Below are 12,748 nucleotides of genomic sequence, written 5' to 3' on the forward strand. Positions count from 1 at the left end.
TCCCAACAAATGCAGGTCTGTTTTTCGACAGAAGGGTCATGTAATCAATTGTTAGATTTGTATTAATAAGTTTTTAAAAATACATTCTTTTGGAAAGGAGTACTGCTTTTTTTAATTGCTTTTGAAGTTACTAATTATTTGTATAAATATTTTCAAAGATCAATATCAATATACTAATTTTATTTCAAAAAATTGAAAGTCATGAAAAGTTTACGTACTTTTTTGCGCTTAACCCATTATAGAGCCATGACCCATTTGTTAGGTAGATGTCATACTGTGGGCATTGTAGGTTGTTAACCTTAGAAAATCTTTTTGATACCATCAAGATCCCACCACGTAGACCATTAGCTTAAGCTCAATTTTAGTCATTTTCAAGAACGTATCTCAGAACATGCCAAGCGAGGAGAAGTAGTGCCCAGATTTAGATAACAGTGATGCATTGACATGTATTGAATTTTTCCAACACATCGGTTAGTAGTAGGACATGAGACTACAAGTGTATATTGTGGTAATCACCAAATGCTTTGTACCTGAATTCATTCCAAACATTCTTCCCATGTTAACAGACTTAGTCTGTGATATAATTTCGAGCCAGCTGACTGTAGAAAACTTCCTTTGGTGATAATTTTGTCTTGTTGAAGCGTTCATGACTGTCGACATACATAAAAAAACTCCTTTTTTATGCAACAATTTAAACTAACCATCCGTTAATTTTTTCTGGTTATTTTTAAGTCATCCTTTTGTAGGCCACCAGCATGTTCAGTGGAAAGTTCAGAAATTGTAAACTACCAATGAACTGGAAATGTTGTTATGTCTAACGTTAAATTCATGTATTTTTCCATGTTATTATGGTATACAACTTATCGTTTTTAATTGCCTCTCCTGATTTCCCAAGCGCTGACTTGATTAGATGCCCATTATCGTCTCAAAAGTTGTGTAAGACAACTGGCACCTAAGTTTTATAAGGATAGATACGTACCTTAAGATTGCACTATTTGAACCCGGGACCTTGGTAATTTGAAGTCATGAAAAAATTTTATCTTTTTAAAATGTAATTTTACGGTTACATACAAATCAGAACTTTATATAACAACATTTGGCATTTAATGATTTCGAAAAAAATCCAAGCGCAGCATTATTTCTGTTTTTTAGACTGGTTAGAAAATCAGTTTGATTCACATCTCTTGCATCATTTAACAATTATAAGAAACTTCTTTCGAAAATATAATCATTTATATGGGAATATAAAAAAAACGGATTGGCTTTAAAAATCATCTGACATCAAACTTTTGGGGTTTAAAATTACTTTCACATACCTAGTCCACCATTCCAGGTGTGGCTAAGATGAATTTCCAAAATTGAAAAAATTTGAAACACTGTTAATGTAAAACTCGTTTTTAGTTTCTCTGTATCTTTTTTTTGTTATAGCGAATACATAGTAAAATACTTGAGAATGTTCACGTTTCACATGATAATCTAATTTTATAATTTTGCAACAAAATATTACAATACATTTTACGTCAAAAATATAAACTACTTTGAATCTAAAACAGGTTTTAACAAGAACACGTATAAATAACGTACGTTTCATATCACTAACGAGAAATTTATATCAAACATGATTCCATAATTCTGATAATTTTATTGTAATTTCTATTCGTTTTTTTTTTTTTTTTTTATTTAAACATTTAACATTTCGAAGAATTTATAGCTATAAAATATAATAGACTTTACACAACTTAGTGTCGATACTTCTACTCAATATCTTTTTAAAACAAAAGACTTTAATTCGAGAAAGATATGAAAATGAACAGCTATTTTCTAAGCTTTATATAACTTTTTAGCCATCATTAATGATTACTTATTGTAGCTCGCCTAATGACTCCATCTTTTTGGCTTGTGCTTATCTTTTTTGGGTTATAAACTACAATCAACAAATAATGTTAAACAATAAACTAATTTTAAAAATATTTAACTGAAAAATTTTATATTTGCACATAAAGAATTGAATGAAATATTTACAACAATAGTTACCTTTTTCAGAAATTATTCTTTGTTCTTTCTTTTCAACTTCTTCAGTTGAGGAACTTCTGACTTTTTGCTAGCACCTGGATAATCCATAGCTCGTAGATCAGATCCATAAGTTGTCATTGCCTACAAATTTAAAATTATTTACTTCTTTATACTCTTAAAAAATAACGATGGTGACTAAGTCACGTATGTTAATATCATACCTCCCTTACAGGAAAAAACATCGAAGATCGAGAATCAGATGTCATCGGTGATCCATTCATTTGATCTTGATTATCTGCGTGTCCCATTCCTGGAAAATACCCACTAGGATCACTTGCTGGTTGATCTCCTTGTCTCATTGTTTCAATATCTAAAAAAGTTTTTTTTTGTAATAACAAACGTAATATTTCGTAATTATTATTATTTATAAATTATTAATATTTGTAATTATTCGTAATTCGTAAATTTTAGTGTGATACATTCGTAATAGCGTAAAAATGGAGATTTTAGTGGAATGCTTGAGACTACAGTGAAATAAGCAGTTGCCAAAACTACATTTGAATTTTCAGAAAAAAATTAGAAATTAAAATGACCACTAAGCTTTTTTAGATTGAAGTATTTCCTAAATTAAGTCAGTTTTAAGACTCACTTTGTCTTCCGAATCCTGATAGACCATTTTCTCCTCCAGCATATCCGCCTTGATCACTACCATGATCACCATATGGTAAAATACCTCCTAGTCCTCCTTGAATATCAGTTCCTGACATTCCACTAATAGGCAATGATCCTCCTATTTCTCCCGCTCCTCCAATTAAATTTAATCCGGCATTTCCTCCTGGAACCCCTTGAGATACTGCTAACCCTATTGGATGACCCATTCCAATTGAATGCATAACATCACCACCCATTGTGGACATACCAGGATCTAACCCCATACCTGAGCCATGACTTTGAAGTTCATTGTGATCGTTTCCGTGACTAAAGTCATTAAATCCATTAAAGCCCCCAAAGTTGCTATACAAACTTCCACCTAATCCTCCAGGAAAACCTTGATGACCATTTCCATAACCCCCTATTCCTCCAATTCCACCTATTCCACCAATTCCACCATTTGTAAATCCATAACCATCTCCTGAACCATGAGTTGGTGGAGGGCCAATAAAGGAGTCCCCACCAACTGAATGACCACCATCAATACCTCCAATGCCACCAAAACCATGTAGACCAGGATAGTAGCCGCCACCTATACCGCCATGATGACCTTCAAACCCTTCCGCTGAATGTGTCAAACCAGGGAACGGACTGGAATGTATAGGCAAACTATCCATCATAGCACCCTCTCTTCCATACCCACTACCTCCATTATAACCATTTCCACCATAACTCATAATGTGAACAGGGTTATGGATAACCATAGAGTGACCTCCATATCCATTGTATCCACCACCGTTATGAAAACCTCCTATTCCTCTCATGATATGCCCACCATAACGATGACCATAGTGGCCTACTCCATAACCACCCATCCCGCCGTGTCCAATAAATCCGGAGCTGCGAACTGGATAACCCATCCCATATCCATAGACTGGTGAATCTAAAATTAGGTCGGTATTTATTTTGGCATAAATTTTTTTATAAACAACATTTCTTATAAACTTTATCTAAAACAAAAATGACTACATAAACAACAATTCATTATATTGAACCATTTTCTTCTTAAACTCAACTAGAAGAAAACATATAGTTATGTATAACGGACCATATACGTTTAACATACTTGTGTGATATGGAAAACCATTACCATGTGGAAAGTTCATTGGATGCTCAAGAAATTGTCTTTTTGATCCAACTCGTTCGTGTTTTTTGGTTTTGGAAGACACTGATCGTCGATGTTTCTCTTAATTATAAATTATCATTATTATTCTCCTTTTATGATTTGTTTCTTCGGTATCAAATCAAATAGTTTTTACTAATTTTAACTATTCAGGTATGTCTCGTAAATACCTGATTTGTAAAAATACCTGATTTGTGCTTTAATTTTTTGTTCTTTTCTTGTGTATTTTTTTTCGAGTCTTTTTCTCCTGTAGTCTCCTCATTGTCTGTATTTTTTTTGTTTACTTTAGGCGTATGAGATTTGCTCCATGTCATGTGCCCTGCACCTCCATGGTGATGATGTCCATAGTTTCTTGATGGCCAAACATATCTAAATGTGAAAATAGTTGCTTTTCGAATTATTAATTTTTACTATTTCCATTTATTATTACCGTTATTTATGATTTCTTTATTGAATATTCATAAATTCTGGTTAATAAACTGAGTACTTTGGCCATGTCATTTTAACGTATTACGTTTAATAATAACAAGGTATATTAAGTTTTGATTGTAATTTATCAAACAATTTTTATTATATTTCTAAATAGTTATAGCTAAGAATATAAATAATAGTTATAATTAAAGTAGCTGACGTTAAAAAATATAATCTAACCCTGCTCCAAGAGGATACCGATCAGCAGCTGGAACTGGATATCTACAAAAAAAAACAAAAAAAAAAACGCCCATTAAAAGATAACGGTAATCCCAAAAATTAAAAATGAATAAATTGTTTTACAAACTCATCTTTCTAATAAACTTTTTACTTAATGATTAAGTATCAAATTTAAAAAGAGAAAGGTTAAAATTGAAGCCATGTTTCTGACGAATCCTAAGATCTTCTTATTAAATAATACCACTTAGTGATTCTAAAGAGATAAACAACCCATATTACCGAATATCAGGTACACCGACTGGCTCAGCAACTACCGGTGTATATGCTGGTGTAATTTGTCTTTTACCAGCTGAGGATATTGGCGTATGATTTTTCTTAAGGGCGTTTAGCTTGATGTTTGTTCTTTTTAAAGAATCAGAGACCTCGTGAACCAGCTTCCTGATTTCGCTCATTTTCTAAACGTAATTCAAAGATTTTTGTACGTTTAACTTTTTTTTAAAAAAATTTTCTTGTAACATGACGTTGTAAATTTCATTTTGATATATATCTTTATACATATTTTAATACGCATCTTGCTAAGACGTGATGTTTAATGCATGGATATAAAGCTTCTTACTTGGAATGACACATGCGCACTAGGATTTTGAGCTATCTCTGATTTACTTGTTTCTACTTCAACTTTTACATTTGGAGTTCCAACGCCAATATGTACATGTCGTGGTTGATAAAAATTAAGGTCACCGTGGTCCAAATTAGTGTTGTACCTTGTTAAATGTTGCATGTCGTTATAGTTATCTTCAGGGAAATGGTTGGGCAAATGACCGACATAACGGGTTTGTCGGCGATCTATATTTGTTAAGTACTTAATGTCGTCCAGATCCTAAAGTCAAAGCTGTAGGAAAATGACGGTTTCGTTCTTTTTATAAAACAGTCAAACTTACGCTTTTTTTAGTTTTGACTGTTTTTGAAATTTACCGTCTTTTGTCCCCATGTTGTAAAGAAATTAATCGCACAAACAAAACAACAATTGTCATTTTGGTGCTTTATAATAGCTTTTGCTTTAGTTGCAACATGTTTGAAATTTTATATAGGGCAGATATAAAATGTTACCTGAGCAGGGATTTCAACTGTATTTGAAGGTGTAAGTTGTGCAGCATTTCGGTCTTCTTGTTTTTCTGCTGGAGAGTAGATGATACCACGTTTTTGACTTACTTCTAAAAATTACTTATTCATTACAAGCGTATGTTAAATCTTAATCAAATGTTATAATAGAAAGTTATGAAATACATACCTTGTTCATGGTTTTGCTGGTTTTCACGCTCAGCATTTTCATCAAATGATCTTTCATATCCTCCTTCATGTGACTCCTCATGGGTTCCGAAACCTCCAAAATCACCTCCGTGACTTTCTTCATCGCCGTAGTTACTGTAGCCATGAGGATGTAAACCAGTTCCATGACCTTCCCATCCATGAGCGTATCCTCCATTTCCTCCATATTCTCCAGGTATACCAGAAATTCCTGATGACATTCCAGGTATTCCTGGATAGCCAAGTCCCATTCCACCTACGTTATCGCTAAATAATGTGCTTGCGCCGAGAGATCCAATTAGCTGTCGTTGCTTCGTAACATCCATCATCGCTTGCTCATCTGGCATTGCGATATCTTGTCGCACATTTCCTTTGACTTGTTTTTTGTTTTTCTTCTTTTTAATCTTTGACTTATAAGCAAAGTTTGAATGAATTCCGTTAACTTCAAGGCCACCGATATGACCAATGCTTCCTCCATAACCGAACTTCATAGCACCTGGATAATTTTGAAAACTTTGTTCTAAGTTTGAATAACCAAATGTATTTCTTAAAGGTGGTCCCATAATTGGAGGCCCATATCCATCATCTTCTTCAGCGTGACCACTTGGAAAGTACGGATGCCCAACGCCGTCCCCAATGTTTCCAGACTCAGGTTCATAGTCAACATCGTTGTCATTGTTATACACATGTCCTTCTTCACCTATTCCAAAAGGATAATTTCCTCCGTTAATCATATTTCCACCACCAAAATTGTTAAGTTGATCATTAATCATACCCCCAAGATTAGAACCTGCTAAGCTAAAACTTGGACCGTTATTTAGGGCATGACTATATTCGGTATCTGCATTTAATAAATTCTTATTCTTTAGTCCAACACCAAGAACGGTTGGAATAGCTTCTCCATAAACGCCATTAGCAACTCCACTTGCTAAAGGAAAACCAATTCTGCTGCCAACAAATCCGTGACCTTCAGTTAGTTCTGAATTACCAAGTTCTCCTCCAAATTGGTTACCACCCTGATAGCCCAACCCATTATCAATTTCTAATGTTCCCACAACATGTTTTTTTTTTGCTTTTCGCTTTTCATTTTTAACATTTGCTTTTTTTTCTGCTTTTTCTGCTTGATTCGAATTTTCATTATTAGGAAACTTGCGTTCGTTTGATAAAGCATAATGTCCACCGTACCCACCAAAACCTCCATCTAAACTGTTGCCGTAAGCTCCACCAAAACCATCTCCCAAACCATCACCTACATCTCCAAAACCATGTTGGTACTCATGACCATGATGAAGTCCATGTCCGTATCCATGAGCATCACCATGCCCGTATTCATGACCACCATGACCATGACCAAACCCTCCAGCTAAATTATAACCGCTCACACCTGTATGTATGCCAGCAATTCCAGGAAAACCCATTCCAAGACCTCCCATTCCATCTCCAAATAATGATCCGCCTGCCATATTTCCAATTACCTGACGTTGCGTACAAGCAGTATCGTCTTCGTCACATGCTATGTCTTTGGCAATTACGTTTTGTCTTGTTTTTGCGTTTTCTTCTTTTTCTTCTACTGCACGAATTGCAGCAGGTGTAATAGCTGGAAGTAACATGTAATCACGGCATAGCAAATCACTTTTTTTACTATCTTCGTTTTCTTTTACCTTCGATTTTTTTAAACCATGGTGACCGTCGCCATTTATATGATTCCCACAGCCCCAACTGTAGCCATACGCAAAGTAAGGATAATCACTGCTCCAAATATGAGACGGACTCCCGTGATGGTGAATATAACTACCGTGGCTTGTTGCAGGGTAAGTAAGAACTTGTCTTGCTGTTGATTCTTTTTCTTTGTTTTTTTCAAAAGGAGAAATGAAAAACATTTTCACTTTTTCGTCTTTGTCTTCAGGTTCAGTTTCTTCACTTTCAATTGCTGGAGATTCAACAGATGATGATTCAACAGATGATAATTCAGATGAGTCTTGGGTTTCATCTTCTGTTGTTGGAGTTTTATTTTCTGCAGCAATCTTGGTTTCAATACTAGAGTTCGTTTCTGTATCTTCTTCTGATCCTGATCCATCCTCATCTTCTTTTACATCATCTTCATCATCTTCTTCTGCTCCTTCTTCAGAACTTGTATCTTTTTCTTCGTTTTTAGAAATTAAACTTTTCGTTTTTGTAACATCGTTAGATTTTTTATTTTCATTATCACTGTCGCTTTCTTTTGATTTCTGATCTCTCATAGTTGATGAATCAGTACCAGTAACATTTAGTTCTTGACTCGGCTTATTTTTCTCTATCAACTTTCCCAAATTTTTTGCATTTGTTATTTCTTTGGACTGAGCTTCTGGTTGATGACTTTTATTTTCGTCAACTACATTTGGCTTACTTTCAATTTTTTGTTCACTTGTCAAACGTTGACCAATTGGTATTGAATCCACTTCACTTTCTTTGTTTGCTTTGGATATTTCATCTTTAGTTGAAATATCTTTACTTACGGTTGAGTTATGAATAAGAGCTTTTTTTGTAGAGTTTGCAAAAGTATTTTTTGTTAATTGTGCATCATTATCATCCTTATCATCATCGTCATCATCATCATTATCATCAGCAGCATCATTTTCACTGATTAAGCTATCCAAACTACTTATATCTTTAATTACTTGAAGTATTTCACTGTTGTCTAAAACTGGTCTGGAAAATGCTACCATCCATAAGTTTAGTAGCAGCAGAGCTTCCAACCAGGTGCATTTCATGGCGAACTTCAAAGAAGAGTAGTTGCTTATTTAACAGATTATTATACAACTAAAGTCCAAAAATTTAAACTGAACGAAAGAACTGTTATTATCTAAAGCATTTTACGATGGTAAAATTTTGTTTGCAGGAAAAGAAACCAAAATTATCTATCGGTATGCTTAGCTAACTCGCTTAATGAACAATTGATTATGCTTAGTTAAGCGTGCAATTTTGAGAATACCCAAGTGCCATTATGAATTAGCGTATAGGTGGCCTAATTGAACTAATTGTTTCTACAGCGAATAAGGCGCGTGATAAAATGGCTACTGTTTATAAAACATAACCAAACGAGCAACAAATATTTAACAAATGAGTTTTTTAATCGAACAAATGTAAACATTTCTACATTTCTTCAGTTTGAGTTGTAAACGAGCAAATTAAGCCATTTAAATTTTTAAAATAAAAGTTCTTATTAAAATTCGAGGCAAGAATAATGTTAATTAAAAAAAAAAAATGAAGTTCAATCAAGAATTTTGAAGATAAAGAAGTAAATGTTTAGGTACAAAGTTCAACCCGGAGAATAAGGAGCTTACTGTTTAACAAAATCGAACATTTGACAAACTTTTTCCGAGAATGCGGTCAAGATTTTTCCTTTCCAAGAACGGTGTTTCGTTAAAAAAAATTTATTAGAGATTTACACAAGAAAAATGATAAACTATTTCTGTAACACTATAAGGGCAACGTCGAAAACCTGACACAGTCAAAAGAAACTAGTCAAAGTTGCATTTCAAACTTCCGAACAATTTATGAGTTTTTAATTGGTATAAAAATACGAGTGCGATGCAATTCTACAATATAATGAGTGCCAACTGTAGGAAGATTTTTACTATCTGTAATCGAAGTTTTGTTTTCAAGTGCGAAGCATACTTTCGCTACATTATACGCACGTGTCTTTTGATGAAACTCAATGAACGAACAGTATGCAGATCGAGCAAAAGTATACCGAAATCGCAATTACATTTTCTATCTAATTTTGATAACAATGGAAATTATTTTAGCGATACAAGTTTATGTATATATATAAATTTATATCGTTAAAGTAATATATATATATGCATATATAAAATTTCATTTCAGCTGTTTTTTTAAAGAGTTACTAAATATACATGTCGATATGAATTTGATCAACTTCATTTTGCTACTTGTGTTGCTTGTAATCAGCATTAGAGCCGATGAAGAAGAGAAAGACCCTTGGGACAAATCGACAGACAAATACTGGAAAAATGGTTCTAACAATGAAGGTCAAACTCAAACAAAAGTTGATGTAACTGAAGAAACTGATTCGGAGGTTCATACAGTAAAGTCTAAAGTTGCTAAAGAAGAAAGTAAATCCGGAAAAGTAGACAAAGAGACAGTTGATCAGTTTAAAGAAGCTCTCGATGAAAAGGTAATAGTAGAAAGTTAATGGAGATATTGAACTTTAGAAAGTTAATGGAGATAATTGAACTTTAGAAAATATATTCTTTTACTTTTTTTTTTTATTGAAAGGATCCTGTTGATGAAGGTCCTGTAAAAAGTACAAAAATGCATCGTAACAAGAAAAAACATCTTGCCAAAAAGAGCTACTTCAATCACCACGGTAATTTTTACCCGGGAAGTTTATGGGAGTATCCTTATCCCTACTATCACCCGCAGTACGCAGCTGTTTTGTCTGCAGTTATGTCACCTTGTGCATGCAAGCAAGGTTAGAGAATTATTTAGTTGTTATCAAAAGGAACGGAATATTTATTTAAACTTTGAATATTTTTCTAAAGTAAATAACTTTGAGTATTTTGCTTTAATAAGGTGAAGACGAAACATTTGATGATAAAATACAGCTGGAAAGTGATTCAAAGCCTTTAGTAATTAAACCTAAAAAAAAAAAATCTAAAAAAGCAAAGTCTGAAACATCGAAGCCGGCAAAGAAAAGCGAACGATATACCATTTACTATTATTATACCCCAGGTTGGGGAGGAATCCCGACATATCCTCCACCGACGGGAACAAATACTATATACATTCCTTGGAGTCCGTATAAAAAGCAAGTTTTCTAGTTTTTACATACTGCTTTATTCTTAGAACAAAATTTTTCAATGAAAATTTCAAAAATGTTTTAAATTACTTTAGAAAAAGTAATATTTATGCCACACGTCAACTGGTACCCAGTCATTATTACGGACCGCCGAGTGCTGGATGGGGAGGGTTTCAACCTGGTTACAGTGGAGGAGGTTGGGGTGTGCCATATTGGTACAAGTAAGTCATTAAAATAACATATCCGACTCATTATTTGAAGTTTCAACTGTCTAATTATTTTAGTTCCTTTGATATTTCTATAGAAACGCTATGGTTCAAGTAAGATATTTCAAAGTAACTTTGTATTTTAAAAATTTTTGTGGTTTTTAAAACCTTATTTTTAAAATAATGTCATGTCGGGGTGTAAAATAGTAAAAATAATGTAGATCTTTAATGTTGACCCTAAGAGTCTTCATTTGTAACTTTATTAGAAAACGTCACTACACGCATCATGCTTCACGTCAATTGGTTCCCAGCCATTATTACGGACCACCAAGTGCTGGATGGGGAGGTTTTCAACCTGGCTATACTGGAGGAGGTTGGGGTGTACCATATTGGTATAAGTAAGTCATTAAAATAACATAGCCGACTAACTGATTGAAGTTTTAATTATCAAATTATTTTAACTCTTTAAAATTTCTACAGAAAAAGCCACCAAGCTCATCACGCTTCGCGACAATTAGTTCCCAGTCACTACTATGGACCACCAAGTGCTGGTTGGGGAGGTTTTCAACCAGGTTACACCGGAGGTGGTTGGGGCGCTCCTTATTGGTATAAGTAAGTTTTCAAAATATTTAACGCGGAAAGCAAAATACCTAACTAATGTTAGTTTGGGAGTATTTTAAACTGAAAACATTTTTTGGATTTTATATTTATTTAAAAAACTGCTGATTTAATTCTTCTATATTTAAAAGGTCTAATGTGCAAAAACCAGAAAAACCAAAAAGTAAGAAAAGGAATAAACAATCAAAACACGTGAGGGCTTCAAGAAAGTTTGTAGTAGCAAATGGATTTAGGCCATTGCTTAACGAAAACTGGAATCATGGTTATGACGACGAAGTTCATCCAATTTCATACAATGGGCGTTTTCAAAACGTAGTTCCAGTTCCATACGATGGGCGTTTTCAAAACGTAATCCCAGTTGAAACCCCAAATTACTTAACGATGAAAGGAACAGATCAAATAAGTGACGTCAATTTATTTAACAACCCCCATCTCCTACCACAATTGAACGTTTACTCCGATGAAATGAGAAATCAACTAGCTTACCAACCTCAACGCCTACCAAGTGGTTCCCTAAACGGGTTATTACATAAACCAAATTCTATACTAAATCTGGAAAAGAAATACCCGAATGAGCTCGTTTTAAATAACTTCGCTCAGAATCCCTTATTTTCAAACAACGCTCCTGATTACTTAACAAATCATCCCACCAACTCTTTGGAATACTCAGCTTGGCATGGTCCTAATAGTTTAGGAGGTTCAGGCTGGGTAGGTAATGGATGGATCGGTAATCTTGTCGGATTAACTCCTGTCCAAAAAATAAGGCCTGGACATGGCGTTGGTGTCCCTATTACAATTTCTGTTAACCCACTTGAAAACATCCAAAGTGAACCCACAGGAAAGGTTTAAGCCAGTAAGAATAATTTAAAAGCAATATTCGTAAAGTTTCAAAACTGTACCTTTGTATATATTAGATATATGTTTTAATTATAAATATTACATATATAGTAATTTATGACAAATATATAAGAATAGTAGATAATAATAATAATTACATTAATTTTGGCTAAAACAAAGAGACTATTAACCTTAACAGACTTGTATTTAATTTATGTAACCTTTTCTTTTACATTTGTTATGTATAAAAATAAGTTGCAGTCTCAAAATTTTGTTAATTAACTTATGATTATAAAGTTGTGAAATAAAAATGTGTTATTGCTCGTCTCACACTTTTTGATTAAAACATTGAAGCGGTTTTTAACCAGTTTTCAAGGGAATGGCCATAGGGCCGAACGTCACCCTTAAAAGCTAATAAAAAGAAAGAAATAGGAAAATGAGGAAAAGACGTAATTACCAGATCATACTAAAAAATTTTTT

The 12,748-nt window shown here is 33.6% G+C and overlaps 2 protein-coding genes across 9 annotated transcripts; one reads left to right on the forward strand and one right to left on the reverse strand.

Annotated features, from left to right (window-relative positions):
- Nucleotides 1–1,394: 1,394 nt before the first annotated feature.
- On the reverse strand, nt 1,395–8,898 carry LOC145187941 (uncharacterized). 8 transcript variants are annotated; one of them, XM_090080643.1, is made up of 11 exons: nt 5,790–8,898; nt 5,609–5,712; nt 5,115–5,378; nt 4,778–4,953; nt 4,499–4,540; nt 4,035–4,216; nt 3,815–3,910; nt 2,663–3,607; nt 2,244–2,383; nt 2,035–2,154; nt 1,395–1,924 (listed from the first exon to the last, which is right to left on the reverse strand). In XM_090080643.1, the coding sequence occupies exons 1-10, from the start codon at nt 8,554–8,556 to the stop codon at nt 2,047–2,049; spliced, it is 4,824 nt and encodes a 1,607-aa protein (XP_089936769.1). In that variant the 5' UTR covers nt 8,557–8,898; the 3' UTR covers nt 1,395–1,924; nt 2,035–2,046. The 8 variants fall into 8 exon arrangements, with proteins under 8 accessions (XP_089936769.1, XP_079920616.2, XP_079920609.2 ...); XM_080064490.2 differs by having other exon boundaries at nt 2,235–2,383; XM_080064483.2 differs by having other exon boundaries at nt 3,791–3,910.
- A 545-nt stretch (nt 8,899–9,443) lies between these two features.
- Nucleotides 9,444–12,531, forward strand: LOC145188072 (uncharacterized). Its single transcript, XM_090080647.1, has 7 exons — nt 9,444–9,983; nt 10,085–10,280; nt 10,382–10,616; nt 10,703–10,828; nt 11,080–11,211; nt 11,294–11,425; nt 11,563–12,531. The coding sequence occupies exons 1-7, from the start codon at nt 9,711–9,713 to the stop codon at nt 12,278–12,280; spliced, it is 1,812 nt and encodes a 603-aa protein (XP_089936773.1). The 5' UTR covers nt 9,444–9,710; the 3' UTR covers nt 12,281–12,531.
- The last annotated feature ends 217 nt before the right edge of the window (nt 12,532–12,748 follow it).

The sequence above is a fragment of the Hydra viridissima genome, unplaced genomic scaffold (genome assembly GCF_058129835.1).
Source record: "Hydra viridissima isolate aposymbiotic clone 2 unplaced genomic scaffold, HvirCarnegie_v1 scaffold_2, whole genome shotgun sequence".
Lineage (NCBI taxonomy): Eukaryota > Metazoa > Cnidaria > Hydrozoa > Anthoathecata > Hydridae > Hydra > Hydra viridissima.